Below are 18109 nucleotides of genomic sequence, written 5' to 3' on the forward strand. Positions count from 1 at the left end.
TAAGTAGCATATTCTTTGGGACTATTTTAAGTCTTACTTCTGAGGTCAAAACTCTTAACTTCTGAAATATAACGAAGAGTTAATAATATGAAATAAGTAGAACTTTAAGTATTTCGAAATTTAAAATCACATTCTGTCAAAAATCAAGACAAATTGTAAGTATAAACTCATATTGCAAAGTGAGAGTGGATTTAATTTTTTTCTCTTTGCACGATTAAGTTTTTGAGGCATTTTTCAGATATGACAAAAATGGATATCGTGGTGTATTTATTTATTAAATGTTCATTTCAACATATGGTAACATTTCTAATAAGAAAAAATGCGTTAATTGGTTTGATGAATAATAAAACAAATTAGTAACTTCATGAAATTCAAACTGTGCATTTATTTGCGTCCCGCAGTGGGTTGATCGTTAAGACACGGTTCCCAACAGATCAAGCATCACTGGCTGAGGTCAGTGTGCGGGTGGGTGACCACTGGGATCAGTCTGCGTAGGGACCGAGGGTGTGCGGTATGGGTCCTCGTTAAACTATTCTATCGTAAAGTGCTGTACTTCGCGTGCAGGTCGTCGGGCTACCGAAGCGGAGGTGTCATCCCCTCTATAGAGGATTAAAATTGTGATGGCATGTCTTCGGATTGTTAAAATTTCCTAATAAGATTGGAATCATGCATATGAATTTCTGTAAAGGTTATTGTCACATTTACACTTAATGTAAAGTGACAAATTAATTTCTAATTTTACTTAAGCCTTTAATTTTTCTTTAAACGTTATTCCTTTTTTTCAATTTCGCAATTTTATTTTTAACTTTCTTGTTGACCTTTCTCATGGTCGTTGCGGTCATCGCACTTCCTGTGGGGAAAGTCAACCAACCCCTCTATTCACGCCTTTCTTTTTCTTCTTTTAATTTTAGGGGGGCTAACTAACCAATCTCTTTCCTTTAAATTTCAAACTCTCCGCCTCTTTAAAGGAATTTTTAAGTCTACCATTGTACTACCACTTTCCTTAACGATCACATTCCCCTTTAATTTAATTACCTTTTATATATTTTCGGCCTTAATTATATTTATCACGACGTTTCAATCATCTAACTTTTTTTAATCATGATTATATCCAAATACATATACAAACCCCAATTATTACTACATATACCAAATATTTCAATCTATTAATCACAATACATAAATAACTTTCTTTATACGCACCAAATAATAATATTTTTATTTAACTGTTACAGTTATTAATGTTAGTAGTTTCTTCAGTATATTTTATTTTGTGGTATCTGTCATACTTTTGGCTACGAGGATTGAATAGAGATGATAGAAGTGAAATGTCATTTATCTGAAAAAAGAAAATTAATTTTATCCAGTTACTTTAAATCATGAAATTTTTTTTTATATTTTGTTTAATTAATTCTTTTGACGATCATATGATTCGAATATTTTAAAACCAGTCGCTATTATTGTAAATATGACTTTCTAATTAATTTTTTTTTTCCTGTTAAGTTTCAGCAGGGAGACAGAATAAATATTTAAAATAATTTTGTTGGTTTGTAACAAAAAATGAAAATTTAGTTTAAAATAAAATTATTTTGAATGTCAGCTGACCAATTATTTAAATTTGCAGTTTTAAAAATTCAAGCACCTTAGACCTAATAAAAATGTGAGTTCCCACAAATGATTTTTTTCTGAGATGCCAACTTGCTCCAAACAGCAAATATATATTTTAAAGTGGTATATAATAGTGATTCTTGGTTTAATAAATTCAATTCAGTAGGTTCTTATCCTCCACTATTTCTAAATAATTCGTAGGCTTATATAATTCACCGCTTTATATAGTACTTATATCATGCTATACCTTTTAAAAAGCAAGCAAAAATAGTCAAATATTTGCAAAACTTACTTTGCAGTTATTTACCGTTTTTATTAATTATTTTGGCGTGTCCGGAGCAGTTGGCATCTCTGTTTTTTAACTGTGTAATTCGGATAAGTGTCATTTCAAGATAATTTAATTGAATATATTAAAATTACAAGAAAATTATGTATTTGAAACTTTCTTTTATAGCTTAAAAAAAGAAGCAATTACTGCCGAAGGTGTAATCTTAAAAATTTCAGGTTGACAAATGAAGATCTCTGCTAGTGAAAAAATGTTAAGATATACACTATTCTTCACATAACATAAATAATAGGGAGGTAAAAAGTTAATAAACTAGGTGGACCGTATAACACCTCGCGTTTATGAATTATTACCTTCCTAAGTACTAAAAAAATAACTATTGGTTACGCTGTAAAAGCCTGAAATGTATAATGTTGCATCTTAGGTTGATAAATTAATACCTCTAAAAATACAAAATTATACACTTGAGGTTACGAACTAAGGTAGAACATGGGACATTTCACGTTAACAAAAAAATAATCTTTCCAAGTGTCAAAAATATACACTTGAGGTTGATTTATAATAACCGGAAGTGCAAAATAGCACACCTTAGGTAGATAAATAAATACCACAACAACTACATATATCCACACTTGAGTTAGAAAAATAATAACCTTATGTAGAACATCAAATCTCACGATCATAAAAAAAACAAACCAACGGTCGAAAAATACATTTGAGGTTGAGCTATAAGTTGATGCGTAAAATGATGCACCTTAAGCTGATAAAAAAATACCTCTACATTCATAAAAATGTGTACTTGAGTTGTATAAACCTTAAAGTAGTAAATATCTATCTCTCCACAGATGTAAGATTAAACACCTCTGGAGACTTATTTAAAGTAACCATTTGCCCCCTTTTCAACCTAACGACGCATTAAAATAACTACCTCATTTATACCTTTGAAAAATACCTCAATTTTTACGTAAGGGTTATCATCAGTTTTAAAAGCAAGATCAACCTTTACTATTTGCAAGAAATAAAAGAATAAATTTTTAAGAATCTAAAATTTAGTAGTTGTTTTACACCAATGTGAATGTTTCCCCACATCTCTTGAAAATTTTAATGGCACACTATATAAGATAAAATAGTTATAATGGCACAAATGGAAATAGAAGTATAATTTTTTGCTCAGAAAATTCCAGACTTAGTCACGAATAAAGTTAAGTTAATTAAGACTAAGTTCGCCAACAGTTAGCACTCCTATGAGAAAAAACTAGAAAATAATTATTTCTTCTGTATATCTGACATTCCAATTTAAATATTTAAACGAGTGCCTGATAAGTCTCCAGATTATACCCCATTGTTGCGAAAGAGGGTCATTTTTTTAACATTCCCTAATAAATCTCTCTCAGACAGCAACGCCATTTGTCGATAAACCTTACATATGTAAGGTTTTTCGCAAGGTTAAAATATTTTGAAACTTAGTCGAAATAAGCTCACTTATTTCTTGTTAGAAAGCAGCAAACCTTGTATTTCTATCTTTTCCGTTTCCTCTTTTCTTCATTTTTAAAAACGTTGTTAATTTTTAGCATTTAAAAATACGAAATTTGGGAGACATCTGTATCGGTTGCCGAGCCAAAATAATCGTTAAGCTTCGATTTTCGAGCAATGGCAAGCAAAACAACTTAAAATGATTTTTTTTTTTTACAAATCTTGCAAGTTGAAAAACGGTTTGTAGTTGGCACAAATAGCGATACGGAAATATTTTGCAAAGTCGAATGAAATGATGCTAGGTACGACGAATTATAAAATATTTATTGGTGTGATGAATGAGATGTTCCTGTACATTTCTTAAGTTTGAGCATCGTGAACAAAACATTTATCCAATTCACACACACATTCCATCTGTAAATCGGGTGTCTTCTTCCTTACTTGAAATAATATATATAATCTTTCATTCTTTTACTTCAAAAATGATAATAGTTAACATTCATTGAGGAAGAGCTCTGGGAAGTCCACCCACTTTACATACATTAATTCACAACAGGAAGAAGCAATCAATCCATAAATTGGATTGAAGTGATAAAAACAGCGCAGAAAGGTAGCAGAGGAAACTATGAATTCAATGAAGAGTAAAATTGCAACCACTTATAAATTAAGTATAAAAAAATAATTGAAGACCAAGGGAGAAGAACTGTTTGTGTCCATTTTTCACATAAATATGATTGGGTATTGAGTATAGTTAAGTGCGGCGAGCTCTCTGCTTATAGCTCTGCGTTTATGATGATTGGATTGACACTAAGTTTGGACAAATCAGTAACTGGTAAAATCGGTTCCTTTTAAAAGCTGAACCATCCATTTCACAGCGAAGATGGCCACATTGTAGAAAAAAACCTTTCTTTCTGCTCGCAAAAACGTTCTTCCTCCTGGGTCTTCAATTACAATTAAATAAAATAAAAAAAATTCAGTAAATATTTCAGGATCAGTTATCGTAGCAAAATACAAGACTAACGTACTTAATACCTTTTTTATATTTTAAATTATGATACCATATACACACAAATATCCTGTAAACTAATAGTAAAACATTAAAAAAAAAACAATAAATCATACAAAAATGAGCAAGTTTTGTAATATGGAGCTAGCACAGCATGCACCAAATTGCTCAAACTGTTGTCGTACATAAAGAGTTGTAAAAATTCAATTGATTTAATCAGTAGAACTCTTATTTGTAATGGAAAACATTAAATGCCAATATGAACACTGCATTTTTGATAGTAACCTTATCTTTGAAATGAAATTGAGAGTCTGATTGGTGTAAGTTAGGTAGACCAGTTGGTGAGGTAGCAATGGTACCAGTTTCTGAAAATGATCCCCAATCAAGCATTATTGTTTGTCAAGTAAAGTTTTTTCAGATTGAATTATTTTAAATCTTTTTTTCTTACCAAATAAAGAATAATGGGGTCAGGTGGAAACTATGATTGAAACCAGATTGTATGAAAAGACTGCTGTTGAGCAAGATTGGAAAAGTGCCCCCACTGACTCCATGTTACAGAGAGATCTATCGAAATAAGCAATGTACTTGGTCAAAATACCTTCATTCAATTAAGAAAAGTTTGCATACATTGAGATAGATTAGAAGGAATGAAATACTATTTAATTTTTAAATACACAACCATTCACAAGTGCATAATTAGAGAGAGAGAGAGAATAAAAAAAAAAGAAAAGAATGAATAGCACCATTAGTATGTGAGAGTATCACAAAAGACCTAAGGGGAGTCATTAAGGGAATAACACAGAGCGTGACTAAACGAATGGTTACAAACATAAGCTTTCCACAGTAAAATCTTCTTACAAAGTGGAGTCATAAAACAAAGAACATTTTCTTTCAAGCTACATTTCTTCAGAACTGAGCATGGATTTTTTTCTTTTCAAGATTTCTTTTTTTCTAACAGTTAGTTCGGTTTTTGTTTTCTAGACATAGGTGTAGCATCAGAGGGGCACAGGATGGCACGTCCCCACAATAATTTTCCTAAACTTCAGAAGTTTTTGAAGTTACTTCTCTTTTTACATTTCAAAATAGCAACGATAATTTAAAAGAAAAAATATTAAGAAAGCAAATTTAAAATTTTGCATATTTTTTATATAATTTAACAAAATAATTTATGGTTATCACTTTCATGGTATTAATTTTTTTTAAAGTTTTTGAAACAGTTACAATTTGAACTCAACAATTAGAATGAAGCAAAATTTAAGCATTATTACTAATATATTATCGTAGTTAATAGTTACTTAGTTCAATTTATCCACAACATAATTTTTTTCATAAAAATTTTTCATTAACTGTAATAATGTTTAAAGAATTTTTATTTAATGGTAAAAGTCAGTTTCACAGCAGTAGTCAAAAACTACTAATTGTTGTGAAATTTTTAGTTTTCAGATCAAATGTTATAGACATACGTAATTCTTCTGTAAAAAAAAAAAATCATGCGACCCCAATTTTTTTTTTCACACTACACCAGGACAAAGAGCATCGTTTACTCATTGAATCAGTAGTGATCATTGTCACTTAAATTAGAGTTTCATTAGTGAAATGCAGAGAATATTCCAATATCTCACAGATATATTGACTGCTTGATTGAACATTTGTTGTTATTAAGTTTTCAGTACAAAAGATTTTTTTTGTCCTTTATTATTCCTCTTCATAGGTATTCAAACCTCCACTTTCTCGTAACTCGTCCTTTGCTTTCTGACCCCCACAATGCATGATTAAAAGTTGTTTTACAAGTTTTAACACCCCATACAGTTGTCACCATTATTTCTTGTGACATTCCTAGCAATAATTTTACCTTGGCGCCAAGTTGGGCTAAAAATTGAATCAATACGGGTCCTTTATGAACATACACCGAGGAACCAATATTGGCTTTTATGGGGCCAATATAAGCTGAAAAACGAATATAAAATATCGGGTGACTGCGACAATTTTATGGAGGGCCGATATCGGGAAATAACGGCTCTTTCAACCCTTATTGAGCCAAGATCTGTGAATATTGGTCCAACGAGGGCCCAAGCTATTTTACTGCTAGTGATACTGTATATATCGAACTAAAATTACATGAAGCAGAGTATTTTTTGGCTTACATCAGGGCTACAGAAGGGCAAGTAAGAAAAAAAATTTTTTGTTAATTCAAAACACAATTCTATTTTTTTGATCCTGAAAGTAAAGAAGATTTTGGTATGACCAGCCAAATATGAAACAATGCAGCACACTTTATTTACAAAGCCAGACAATCCCCCCCCAACATACTTGCCAAGGTGCATTAGTAACATCGAATCATTTTTTAAAAAAAATTCCGATGTCATCTTCTATTGCAAAAGATTTTGACAAGGATGTCACATCTTGTTTGAGGTCTTCATTGCAAATTCAAGCAAATATAGATTTAACAATATTTTGTTTAGACAGGCAGATGTTGAAAGTCATTCCCAGTCTTTCCATGTGGTGCGGCATCATTACTTAATCATTATGAAAAACATTGTTTTTATAAGTAGTAATAATTTATTTACTTATTTTAACATCAAATAATTATTACACTTTTTAAAGAAAAAGTTAAATTTGAAAATAAATATTTAATGGAGGACAGAAAATTATTAAACTGCTCTTTTCTCAACTGATTTCAGTCCTCAGGACTGAAAGAGTGGCAAATATTATGTTCTGAGAATTTTTTCTGCGCACCTGAATGTCACATCACTCTAAATTTTGAGAAATGAAATGAATGTTCCAATACAATTCTTTTATTATTGCTCTAACAACAACTACTGCCTTTTAATGAACAAAGGAAAGAAAAAAATGCAGATTATTTTCATCTCACCAGCCATTTTATTTCAAGCCTGTCTCCAGTTTTTTTTTAAAAATTCCATAGTTTTGGCTTAATGGCTTCTGAATTGTTATTTATTAACTGTGCCTGGCACCATAAGAAATAAATAGCTGTCAACGTGGATAAGAAAAAATCCAGTAGATTTTATAAAATAATATAAATTTCATGATGATTGCTGCAAAATGTGCTAAATATTTTACACGTAAGGAATTTAAGACATTTTTATAGTCACCAAAATAGAAAAAAACTGGCAAAATCCAGTAGTCTACTGGAAAATCCTGTAGAGTTGGCAGCTATGTAAATTAGATTATAACTGTTGGCAGCTATGGAGAGAGATTATAACTGTAAAACATATTCAACAAAAAATGTATATAAAAAAAGAAAGAAAGTAATCTAAAGAGGAGATTTTTCGCAATAGCCCTTGTCTACACTCAAAAAGAAAAAACTTTGAGATGGGTGAAGACTAGTTGCAAATTAAATAAAAATATATTTATAACAATAATTTTTGTGCATTCAACTCAGTAATTTCGATGCAAATAAATGCTATGTTTTATAATAACCAATATCTTTGCTTAATAATATTTTAGACAATTTTACTAAGACTCCCCTAGAAAATTTTTTTGAGCAATTCAAATTTTAATTTCTTTTACGTAGAACATTTTAGAAAATGCATAATATGAAAAAGTATGAATTGTTATTTAAATGTTAAGTGTTTCAAAGAGTTATTTTGACAAATGGATAATACACTTAACATGCATCACACTTTTGAATTTGTCCATTTTGAATAAATTTTTGCACAGCAATTGTTTAAAATTAAAAATAATCAACAGACTATTACATAATAAAGAGAATTCTCTTACATAGTATACATGTTCAACAATAAATAATACTATGTTGTTTACATTAAATATTACTATTCTTTTGAAAACTACAGATTCTGATTGTTTATAATAAATATGTATAATGTTATAAAAAATGGTCAAATTACGATATAAACAGTTAAATATTTTGATGAATGTGTAAAACATAGTCAATAGAATCGGTTTAGTAGACTATAAACATTTTGATAAAATGTTAATTTATACTAAAGTATCAATATATAAAACTTCTTTTATAAATAAAAAGTCATGTAACAGCTAAGCAAAATAAACAAAAAGAAAGGAAAGGAAACACTATATAATGAAAATAGTTTTTGAAATATTCTTTGCGAGAGATTTTATCTTAAACTGATTAAACAAAGAGGAAAAAAAATATTTCAAATATTGAAAATAATTTTATTTATAAATCTCTTCTGAGCATAGAAAACTAAATATATGCATTGAATCTGGCATTTTTATCTTATGCAGCAATGATAAATGGGTAAATTATTGGAGTTAAACTGCACAGTCCAATTACTGTGCATTTACTAAATATTTTTTTTTTTTTTTGTAAAACCAATAGGTAGAAACAGTTCTAAACTACATGAAAGTATTATAAGCATTTTCTCTATTAACATTATTTCCATAAACCATTCATTTTTTAACACTTCTAATTAGTATTTCTAACAGAACAAAAAATATAAATTTGAAAACCAAATGCGTAAAAGCAATTTCAATGATGTCAATAAAAAAGCAAGTTCAATAAAATGTCTTTAAGTATAAATAAAAAAAAATAGTTCATCATAATGTAACTAAAACTTTCAATTTATAAATTTATAGAGAGAGCGATATTAGATAATTCAAAAAGAAAACAGTCAAGAAATTCATAAATGTATGTACTAAAACGTACAGACAAAAATAAATATTTACAAATAAGAGTAGTAAATTTTATCACAAAATTATAATTAACAGTATGCAAGTATAACAGAATTTTTTTTAAACAGAAATGCTAATGGTTCTGAAAAAAAAAAAGCTTTTGCCATATTCAAAGGAAACAATTGTCACAATGTACAAATCAACATTGGCAAATCGAAAGGATTCAGCATTTGTTAGAAAGACAGATCAGTTACTGTGCAATAAATTACATGTGTGAAAGAATATAAAAATATTATAATAGATAATTCCTTACTTTAATCTTTTTTTTTATGAATTATATATTTAGATTAAAACATTAGAAAGTCCATCAAACTCAACAGTTTAATGAGAATATCAAACTAATAGCAGATTTAGCTGCAAAGAGAATCTAAGATTATTTTAAAGAAGAGTATTTATTAAAAACTGAAATATTTACACAAAGGAAACAAGAAAATAACAAAGAAATTAAAAAAAAAAATTTTTAAAAAAGAAGAATGTTAAAAAAATAAATAAAAATTAATTACAAATTAAAGACATATAATCTATGACTAAATGTCTTTTTCAATCCAAGCATAAATACATTATAAATAAAATATACAATATAATTAAATAACGAGAAAACTGAATAGGAAAGAATATTAAAAATATTAGATTCACCCTTAAGTCTTGAAGCACCACAAGTTAAATTTTACCTTTTAAATACCAGAATGTACTTTTAAATGAAAAATCAGTAGTTCCTTTTCAGGTTTTCATAAAAATAAATAAATTTTATCGCCAAAATAGAAAATTAGGTGCTTCAAAAGTTATTATTTTACAAATTAAAAAACAAAAAATATTGAAACACTGTGGACTATGAAAATAGCCTTTGGCCCCAAAAGAGATAATAAAGTATTTCAGAGGTTAATAATATTCAACAAATCAAATAAAGTTATTCAAAGAAAAACATTATAGATTAAAATATGGTAATAGTTTTCACAACCAAAAGAGAAAGTGAGGTGCTATAAGGATTAATAAAATCTAATAAAAAAATTTTTCTTTCAAAGAACACTAAAAAAAGAAACTACAGTGAAACCTCCAGAAAAGACCATCTCTATTTACGACCATTTTTGAGAGGCACAGAATTTCTTCCATAGACTTTGTGTTGAAAAAAACCTTTAGGAGAGACTATTAAAACCTCTCTCTCACCAACCAGACAAACATCTTCACCAAACGCGGAAAAGGTTAAATAAAGAAGCACCAAAAAATATCAAAACAAATAAGCAGATTAAAATGGAATCAAAATATTTGTTTGATGCTCTAATTTAGAGAGCACTTTTTGAGAATACAACCTCTTGTTGCAGTCAGAGTGCTTTAAAGATGTTGGTGTCGATGATTTACTTTTACAGTTGAAAGTTAAAAAAAAACAAGCACCTCAAACAAAAACTCTTCTCATCTTTTAAAATTAATTTTTATGATATAAAATTAAACGCAAACTTAATCAAAAAACATAATTGCTTTTTTATTTAAAACAGCTTTATCATTCATAATGGGTAAATTTGTTCTTACATATAATTATATCAGTTGGGATCATTTTTATAGACGCCAAATTTTATTCATCGATCAGTCTCTAAAATTGTTTGCGAAAAATCATGCACCTTCGATAACAATTGGAGTTAATGGAGGTAGGTTCTAAGAATGACTAACCCCCATCAACGACCATTTTACCATGAAACGGAGAGTGGTTGTACCCGAGAGGTTTCACTGTATTAACTAATTTATGAAAACCTATAAGCATGAAATTTATAACATTACGGTTGGCAAAGTTATAACTAAGGTAATATATTAAGTAATATTTAAAATCAGTATTGTCTGTGTTTTAGTGTTGTAATTAGATTTATTACTTACAAAATCAATGAGGTATCTTGAATATTCAATAGAAATAAAAAAACATTCACATAATACACATTAAAAATACATAACTGATAACTGAATTGCTTAATTTATTAAAAGCATAAAATATAGAAATTTGTAATAATTTTTGTCCTTTCTATTCAATTGCAAATTCATTAAGGAATTAATCATTTTATCAGACTACAACATATTTTGGTAACTAACCAACAATCAACAAATTCATCGAAAATGAATAATAGTATAGTACGAATATTTTTAGTGCCTTAAAGCACTAACTGAAATAGCAGTTCTAAGTTGCTATAACAGTAATGATTCAATCTTCTTTGAGAAAATATCAATTTAACAAATCAAATTAGTTATAACAACTGCTGAATAAAATTAATGACAGGTATATACACAAATGGAGTGGCTAGGTACAGTAAATTTGTTACTGCCATCTGTTGACTAACTTCGTAACTTGACTTTAAAGTCACTTTTACAACTTATTTATTACAGTTTTAATTGCTTCATAATTCCATATTTTATCTATTTACAAGGAAGAACTCCTTCATTACTGTGTTTGTACCCTCTTGCACATATTGGTTGCAGGTTCTTTGAACTACTGAAAATTATTTTCTTGTAGTTTGAGTTGAGTTTTAATAATGTATAATGCACTACCATGCCTAGGCACAACATTCATGATTAAAGTCAAACTTAGTTATTTTGAATGAAAATGATTTAGACAATAAAAAGGTTCCTTAAAGACTACCCTTAATATATATTTCAATAACCTAAAAAGTAATCACACATTGAGGTTCCTAATTAAAATTTAAGCAAGGAATAAATAGATATGCTATTGAAATCTAATGAATCACAGCTGAGGAAAGCGAGTGTACAAAATACCAAAAACCAATTTGTTTGTCGGAGAAAACAGAAGGAGTTTGAAAAATAATATTTAGAAATACTTTCAATTTTCACCCCGCAGTCAAGCAGGTTTTGATATTCAGCATAGCTGCTTTCCTTAATTGTGTTGTGATTAGTAAGATTTCAATAGTGTTTTTTTCTTTCTTTTGAATATCAATTTGTGGCTCACATGTACAAACACTTTTATCTTTAATATGGATTCTAAAAATATACATTAAGAGCAGTCTATATCAAACACTCAGTACCTAATTAAAAATTTTGTCAGCATAAATTACAGGAACATGAAAAACAAATGAGTTATGATTATGGTGAAATTCATTCGTCCACAAAATAATACATACAAGTGTTAAATAATTAATTTAAATAAATTGCATTATAAATAACTTAAAATAATAAAAAATATATATCTTTATCATTTATGTCATTACTAGTGGTAAGTAATAAAATTAGAGATAAGACAAACATGTGCAGATGCATGTCTATAACAGGACTTCCACAATTGAACTAGAGAACATTAAAAATTAAATACAGCCTTGAAACTTATATATATATATATATATGATGAATGATATGATATCCTAAGCTGTGCTTTAATACTCAATGATCACATAAGAGGAGCATCAAAACTAAACCTCATGACGGCGTGGGTCAATGTTGTGCACGCCAATCGAATCACCATCACAGGATCCAAAAGGCAAACAATCACTTCAGTTTTTCTCGTATTATTATTTTTTTCTTTAAAGAAGAAGGGGGATTAAAGAGAAAGTGAAAGGCAGATATTTAATAAAGATTAATCTTTTTCGTGATGGGCTTGCGGCACATATGGCAAATCTTTAACGTTTGTGCACATGCAACGCATGCTCCGTGTCCACACATAAATGCCACATTTCGCCGTCTCTCCATGCATATAGAACAACTGTGAGCCTCTTCAATTTCTTGAATCTTGCTTTCTAAATATCTCAGTCTTTCAACACTGGCTTGACGACCTTTAGAAGACAAGACTCTGCCACCTGAATTAAGAAAAAACACAATTTAAAGTAAGCAAATCTTGTTACTTGTTTTGAAATAAATTAGAAACTTTAACATGGTGTAACAAAATGATAAGGAATTAACAAATTTGGGGAAGGAATGCTTCGTAAAATCATATAACAGAAGAAATCTCTGCCAATTGAAGACAAGACTATGAAAAACACAACTTTAAGTTTGGTAGTCACTAAATTTTGTGTTCTGCTTTTACTATAAGAATTTTACAATATATATATATATATATATATATATATATATATATATATATATATATATATATATATACACACACACACACACACACACATATACTATATATACACACACACACACATATATATATATATATATATATATATATATATCTTTATATATAAGAAGAGAGTGGAATGATAACACATAGCCAATCACAGAAGACTTCTGGTTAGTAACGCACAAAACAGCCAATCAAAATTGAGAATGCATGTATGTGAAAAAGAAATAATTTTTAATAATGCTGTCAAAAAATACAAACTGACCACAAATAAAACTCAGAGGGCTTCTAATCAAATAATTAAGAAAACTCTATTACGTTTATAAAAAGGAAGATTTATTAACTCAACAACAAAATTATAACATCGCCATTCTAAAAAAAAAAAAATATCTCACACTTGTTATGTAAAGCTATAAAAAGACCGAACGATTATTTATGCAAATGATTATATATGATTATTAAGAACTAAACTTTATGCAAACGATTGTTTATGATGTTATTAAATAAAAGTGTCATTAACGCAATATTATCCAGTGTTTATTAATAATTTGAACAGCGGCGAAGAAACGTTGAAAAGTCAAGACGTTTAAATGAAAACGAATACTTCTGATTGAAACTAAAATATTTTGTCAGCTGACAGTATTGAAGTTAATTGAGCAATTACTTGCAATGGTATTTGCTTTTGAAATATTACTTAGAATGAACTTATAAATATTACATGTTTTAATTTGCTCATAATTTTTGTAAAGTTCTTTTCATTAGGTTTTAATTGTTTTTAATTTAAAATTTAAATTACTGGGGGCGGGGGGATAAAGCACCATATAGGGAGCGTACGGCATCCTATAAGATCAACAATGATTTCAGTTAGGCTCTACCACGCGTGCTTCGGATACGGAGATTAATCCCCGGCTCATGCCCTATAGTAATGAGTTAAAAAATATTGCTTCCTCGCTTTATATAAGTTTATAATATTGTTTGTATTGAAATTGCTTTATATAAGCTTATAATGTTGATAATAAGTTCCTCTGACATTTTACAATCCTATCATATTCTCTCTATGTGATGTTGGTGCAGAAAAATTGCCAGGTAATCTCCAGGTAAATGACTTTAAGTTTGTAATTGCGTAACAATTATCGGGGGTTGGCGAGCGGCAGTGAGCAGGGGGCGGAGCCCTCTAGTACATATATATATTTAAGGAGTTCAAAACACGGTGAAATAAAGAGATAAGGAATCACCAATTTTCCAGTACATCTATTTTTTTTAAATTTTACAAATGGTAAAAATTTTACAATTTTAAAAGAAAAGGTACATTTTAAAGATTATTATTCAGAATTCAAATAATAATAACTCAATATAATAATAATATAAATAAAATTAAAATAACAGTTCCAGACAAAATTTTTCTACCTGAACACAAAATTATCAAGAAAAAAAAAGGAACTTGTTTAGTTAATTTGGTACGAAGCAAATTTTGTATTGTTTTTTAACACATATAATGCAACAGAAAGATAGGGAATAGACAACTTTTAAAAAGGCTCAAAAATGCAAAAAATAATAGAAGAAAAGACTATGTAACCTGGATCGAAAATTAAGGAAAAAAAATTGAAGTTCTGTAGAAAGCAACTTTTGAGGTTAAAGCATATTATGAAGTACCATAAAGAAATTTTTACATAGTTTCAATCTATTGGAAGAGTTTAACTTTTTTGCGTTTGACATTCTGGAATATCTTTTGGTTCAGAAATTTTTCAAAATTTTTAAAAACACTTAATTAGATACAAATTTTCTGTGTCTGAATATAAAAACAAATAGCTCACGGATATAGAAACGAATGTCAAATTTGACCTTGAAAACAGTTTAAAAGTCAAACTGGAACAAGAAAGCAAAAGACAATAGATTTTCTGGACAATTGCAAGTTTCTTGCTATTTTAGGAATCTTGACTTTGAAATGTTTTGCAGTTATTAAAGTAGTTTTTTTCAGTCTAACTAATAAGACTTTTGATGTTTCAGAGATTTTTAATATTTCAAATTATAAAAACATAACCCTCATTAAATTTTTAGTATTAGAAAATATTCAATGCTTAATTCATTTAATCATTAATTTTCATGTTCTAATGCATACGTTTTTTTAAAAAAAAAACTTTACTTCTGACAAGGGTTCCAAAATTTTATATTGAGGGATTGGAAGGGAATGAAGAAATATAATGAAGGCTTACTTGGAGCAGTTTTCTTAGATATGGCTGCCTTGCAGAGAACACACTTTTTCATTTTTATGCAGCATTCCTCGCAAGCCACTTGGTGCTTGCAAGGTTCAAATATAACGACACCCGGAGCATCAGAACAAATGATGCACTCTGTTTCGGGTGGTCTCAGTTCTGGCTGTGGCACTTCTGTTCCCTCCGCAGATGGCAATGATTGTGCCTGTGACCTTCACAAACAAAACAAAATTTTTTTTTCAAGCAATACAATACAATGATTAAATAAGTTAAATATTCATAGCAGCCAACATGGATAGTAAAAAATGAAGTAGATTTTACAAAATAATATAAATTTCATAATAATTGTTGCTAAATATTTTACACATAGGAAATTCAGTTCAATTTTTCAGTTATGATTGACATTAAACATACTAGAAAAGAAATTTACTCAATTTTAGAAAATTTTCAAAAATGTACAAAAACTAGGAAAATTTTAATTAAACCCGTAGACCAGGAGAAACTGGTAAAATCCAGAAGAGTTGGCAGTTATGAATATTTAAACTTTTAAATAAAACCTTATTTTAGACAAAAAATAAAGCAAAGAACACTATTTCTTTTGCTTATAAGCTTATTTCAGAAATTAATGTATAATTAGAAAACACATTCAATTTAGTAGTGATGTCTATAATGATCAGAGAAATTAAAACCAAACAATAATGACCCAAGCCAAACAAAATTAAAAATATTACTTACCATTTAGCCGGCATAAAAAGTCTATACATCCAAGCTATTTCGTCCAAGGGCTTTAATAACATATTATCATAATTGTTTTGAACCTTAAGAATTAGTCAGGGCAAAAAAGCAAAAAGTTGAAGGTAAAATTGCTGGATTGCTTTTCCCTTCTTTATAACATTTTATTGCAATTAAATATAATTAATCTATTTCAAGCACTATTAATCTATTTCTTGTTAAAATGAAAATTATGAAATGGGAAAGAAAATTTAAGATGAATCTTTTATACCTTTTTTTTTAGATATCCCTGTTAGTTTTCGATGAATTCTACAAGTTTTTTGAAAGTCATATTTTTTTCTGATTGTGTTTGGAAATACTATTATTAAAGAACATTGCATATTGAAACTAGTAAAAACTTAGCTTTGAAGATTTGAATGCTAAAGTGTTGTTATTTTTTTGACTATAGAAATTAGAATAACTCTGAGAATTCTCAGTAAGTTTTGTTTCTTAAAAAAAATCTTCAAACTCAAATATTACAAAAGAAACATTGCACAAAATATTTAAAAAAAAATGTTTCAGGGGTGATTGCAGTACAGTGTAAATTTTAGGAGCAAAAAATCTATACAAATTCATATACCATACATGTTTTATATTTAACATAAGTTTTTGAATTAACATTTATAATTAAATTATCTACTAATGCAGAATATCACACATTTAGAGTAACTAAGTCAAGAAAAAACTTACTTCTCCCAAGAATCGCGATATTGGATTTTAAAATCACGTGAATATGAATTGCTATATTGGATTTATAAAAATGGAAAATGTAATAATGAATTTTAAATCACACAAATACAAATCATTGTGCAAAACTATTAGATCACGTGAATATGAATTGCAATACATGGTTTGCAAATCACGTATCAATACGAAAATTGATTTTTGATATTAAAAATGCCTGAATATGAATCACAATATTGAATTTTAAAAACGCGTGAATATGAATCAGGATATTGGATTTTTAAATAATGTGAATAGGAATTGCGACATACAGTTTGAATACGAATCACAGCTTTTTAGAAGCATAGCTTTAAATCAGGTAAAAACGAAAATCTATGTTTGGCGATAAAATCTCGTGAACAAGAATTACAATATTAGCAGATTTTGGCTAAATTCCAAACGGGGGAAATTCAGTCAAACCAAAAGATCAAATTGGCGAAAGAATCATACAAGAAGTAAATCTTCCCGTAATTGAAGGGGGAAAAAATGCTTGCAACTATCTCATTAAAGGGATTTAGAAAAGGCTTTAAAATTTTGTTAGGGTTTAAGTTTTTGATTTGCAGAAGTCTGCAAACCAATGGTTTTTAGAAATGTAGAACTCTGGTATATTCCCACAAAAATTGCATGGCTTGCTTCCATTTTTTAGAACTGGGAGAAGAATACCAAAAACCCAGAATTCTGGGGTGCCCCCAGAATACAAAAACCCTTGACATATTTTTAGAATCAGTTTAAAAACTCAAAAAAGATACTTGAAAATGTTAAAAAAAAGAACATACTTTTTCATTTCAGCATACTTCTGCAGCAAATCTAAAACACTTGAAGTTTGAACAAGCTCAAAAGGTGTTTTCCCTTTTCTATTCTTTTTAGTCAAATCAGTTCCCTCTTGAATTAGATAGCATGCTATCGCTAGTCCATGGTTTATTTCCATGTTTAAACTAGCTATATGTAACAAAATCTGAAAGAATATTAGCAATAAAAATGGATGATTAAGTAGACAATTATTTTGCTGAAAGGGAAAAAAGAGTTATTCAAAGGCATAAAAAAATGGAAAACATAAAACAATTTGTTTTGCAGAAATATTTACTACTAATTCTTTTTAAGCAGGGTTTGTGATTTCTTAATTTTTTTTTTAATCAAAAAAATCTGACTTTATTTGATTTAAATCAGATTTTCTTAAAACATACTTCAAGAGCTTCAATTTATGTTAAGACAAATTTTATAAATATAATTATAATGGAAATATTAAAAATAAACCATAGCAAAAACTTTCCAATATTATTTTATAGAAATATATACAATAATAAAAA

The 18109-nt window shown here is 28.5% G+C and overlaps 1 protein-coding gene across 1 annotated transcript in view; it reads right to left on the bottom strand.

The window, feature by feature from the left end:
* Positions 1 to 11948: 11948 nt before the first annotated feature.
* Positions 11949 to 18109, bottom strand: part of mib2 (E3 ubiquitin-protein ligase mind bomb 2) — a 50173-nt gene continuing 44012 nt past the window's right edge. Inside the window, exons 16-18 of the mRNA XM_043039675.3 lie at positions 17579 to 17757; positions 15309 to 15520; positions 11949 to 12826 (exon numbers count right to left, since the gene is read on the bottom strand). Of these exons, the coding sequence (XP_042895609.1) occupies positions 12597 to 12826; positions 15309 to 15520; positions 17579 to 17757 (621 nt within the window). The 3' untranslated portion in view covers positions 11949 to 12596. The remainder of the gene's footprint in view (positions 12827 to 15308; positions 15521 to 17578; positions 17758 to 18109) is intronic.

Source organism: Parasteatoda tepidariorum, chromosome 8 (genome assembly GCF_982258835.1).
Source record: "Parasteatoda tepidariorum strain Cologne lab strain chromosome 8, Ptep-v5.0, whole genome shotgun sequence".
In the NCBI taxonomy this organism is placed as follows: Eukaryota; Metazoa; Arthropoda; class Arachnida; order Araneae; family Theridiidae; genus Parasteatoda; species Parasteatoda tepidariorum.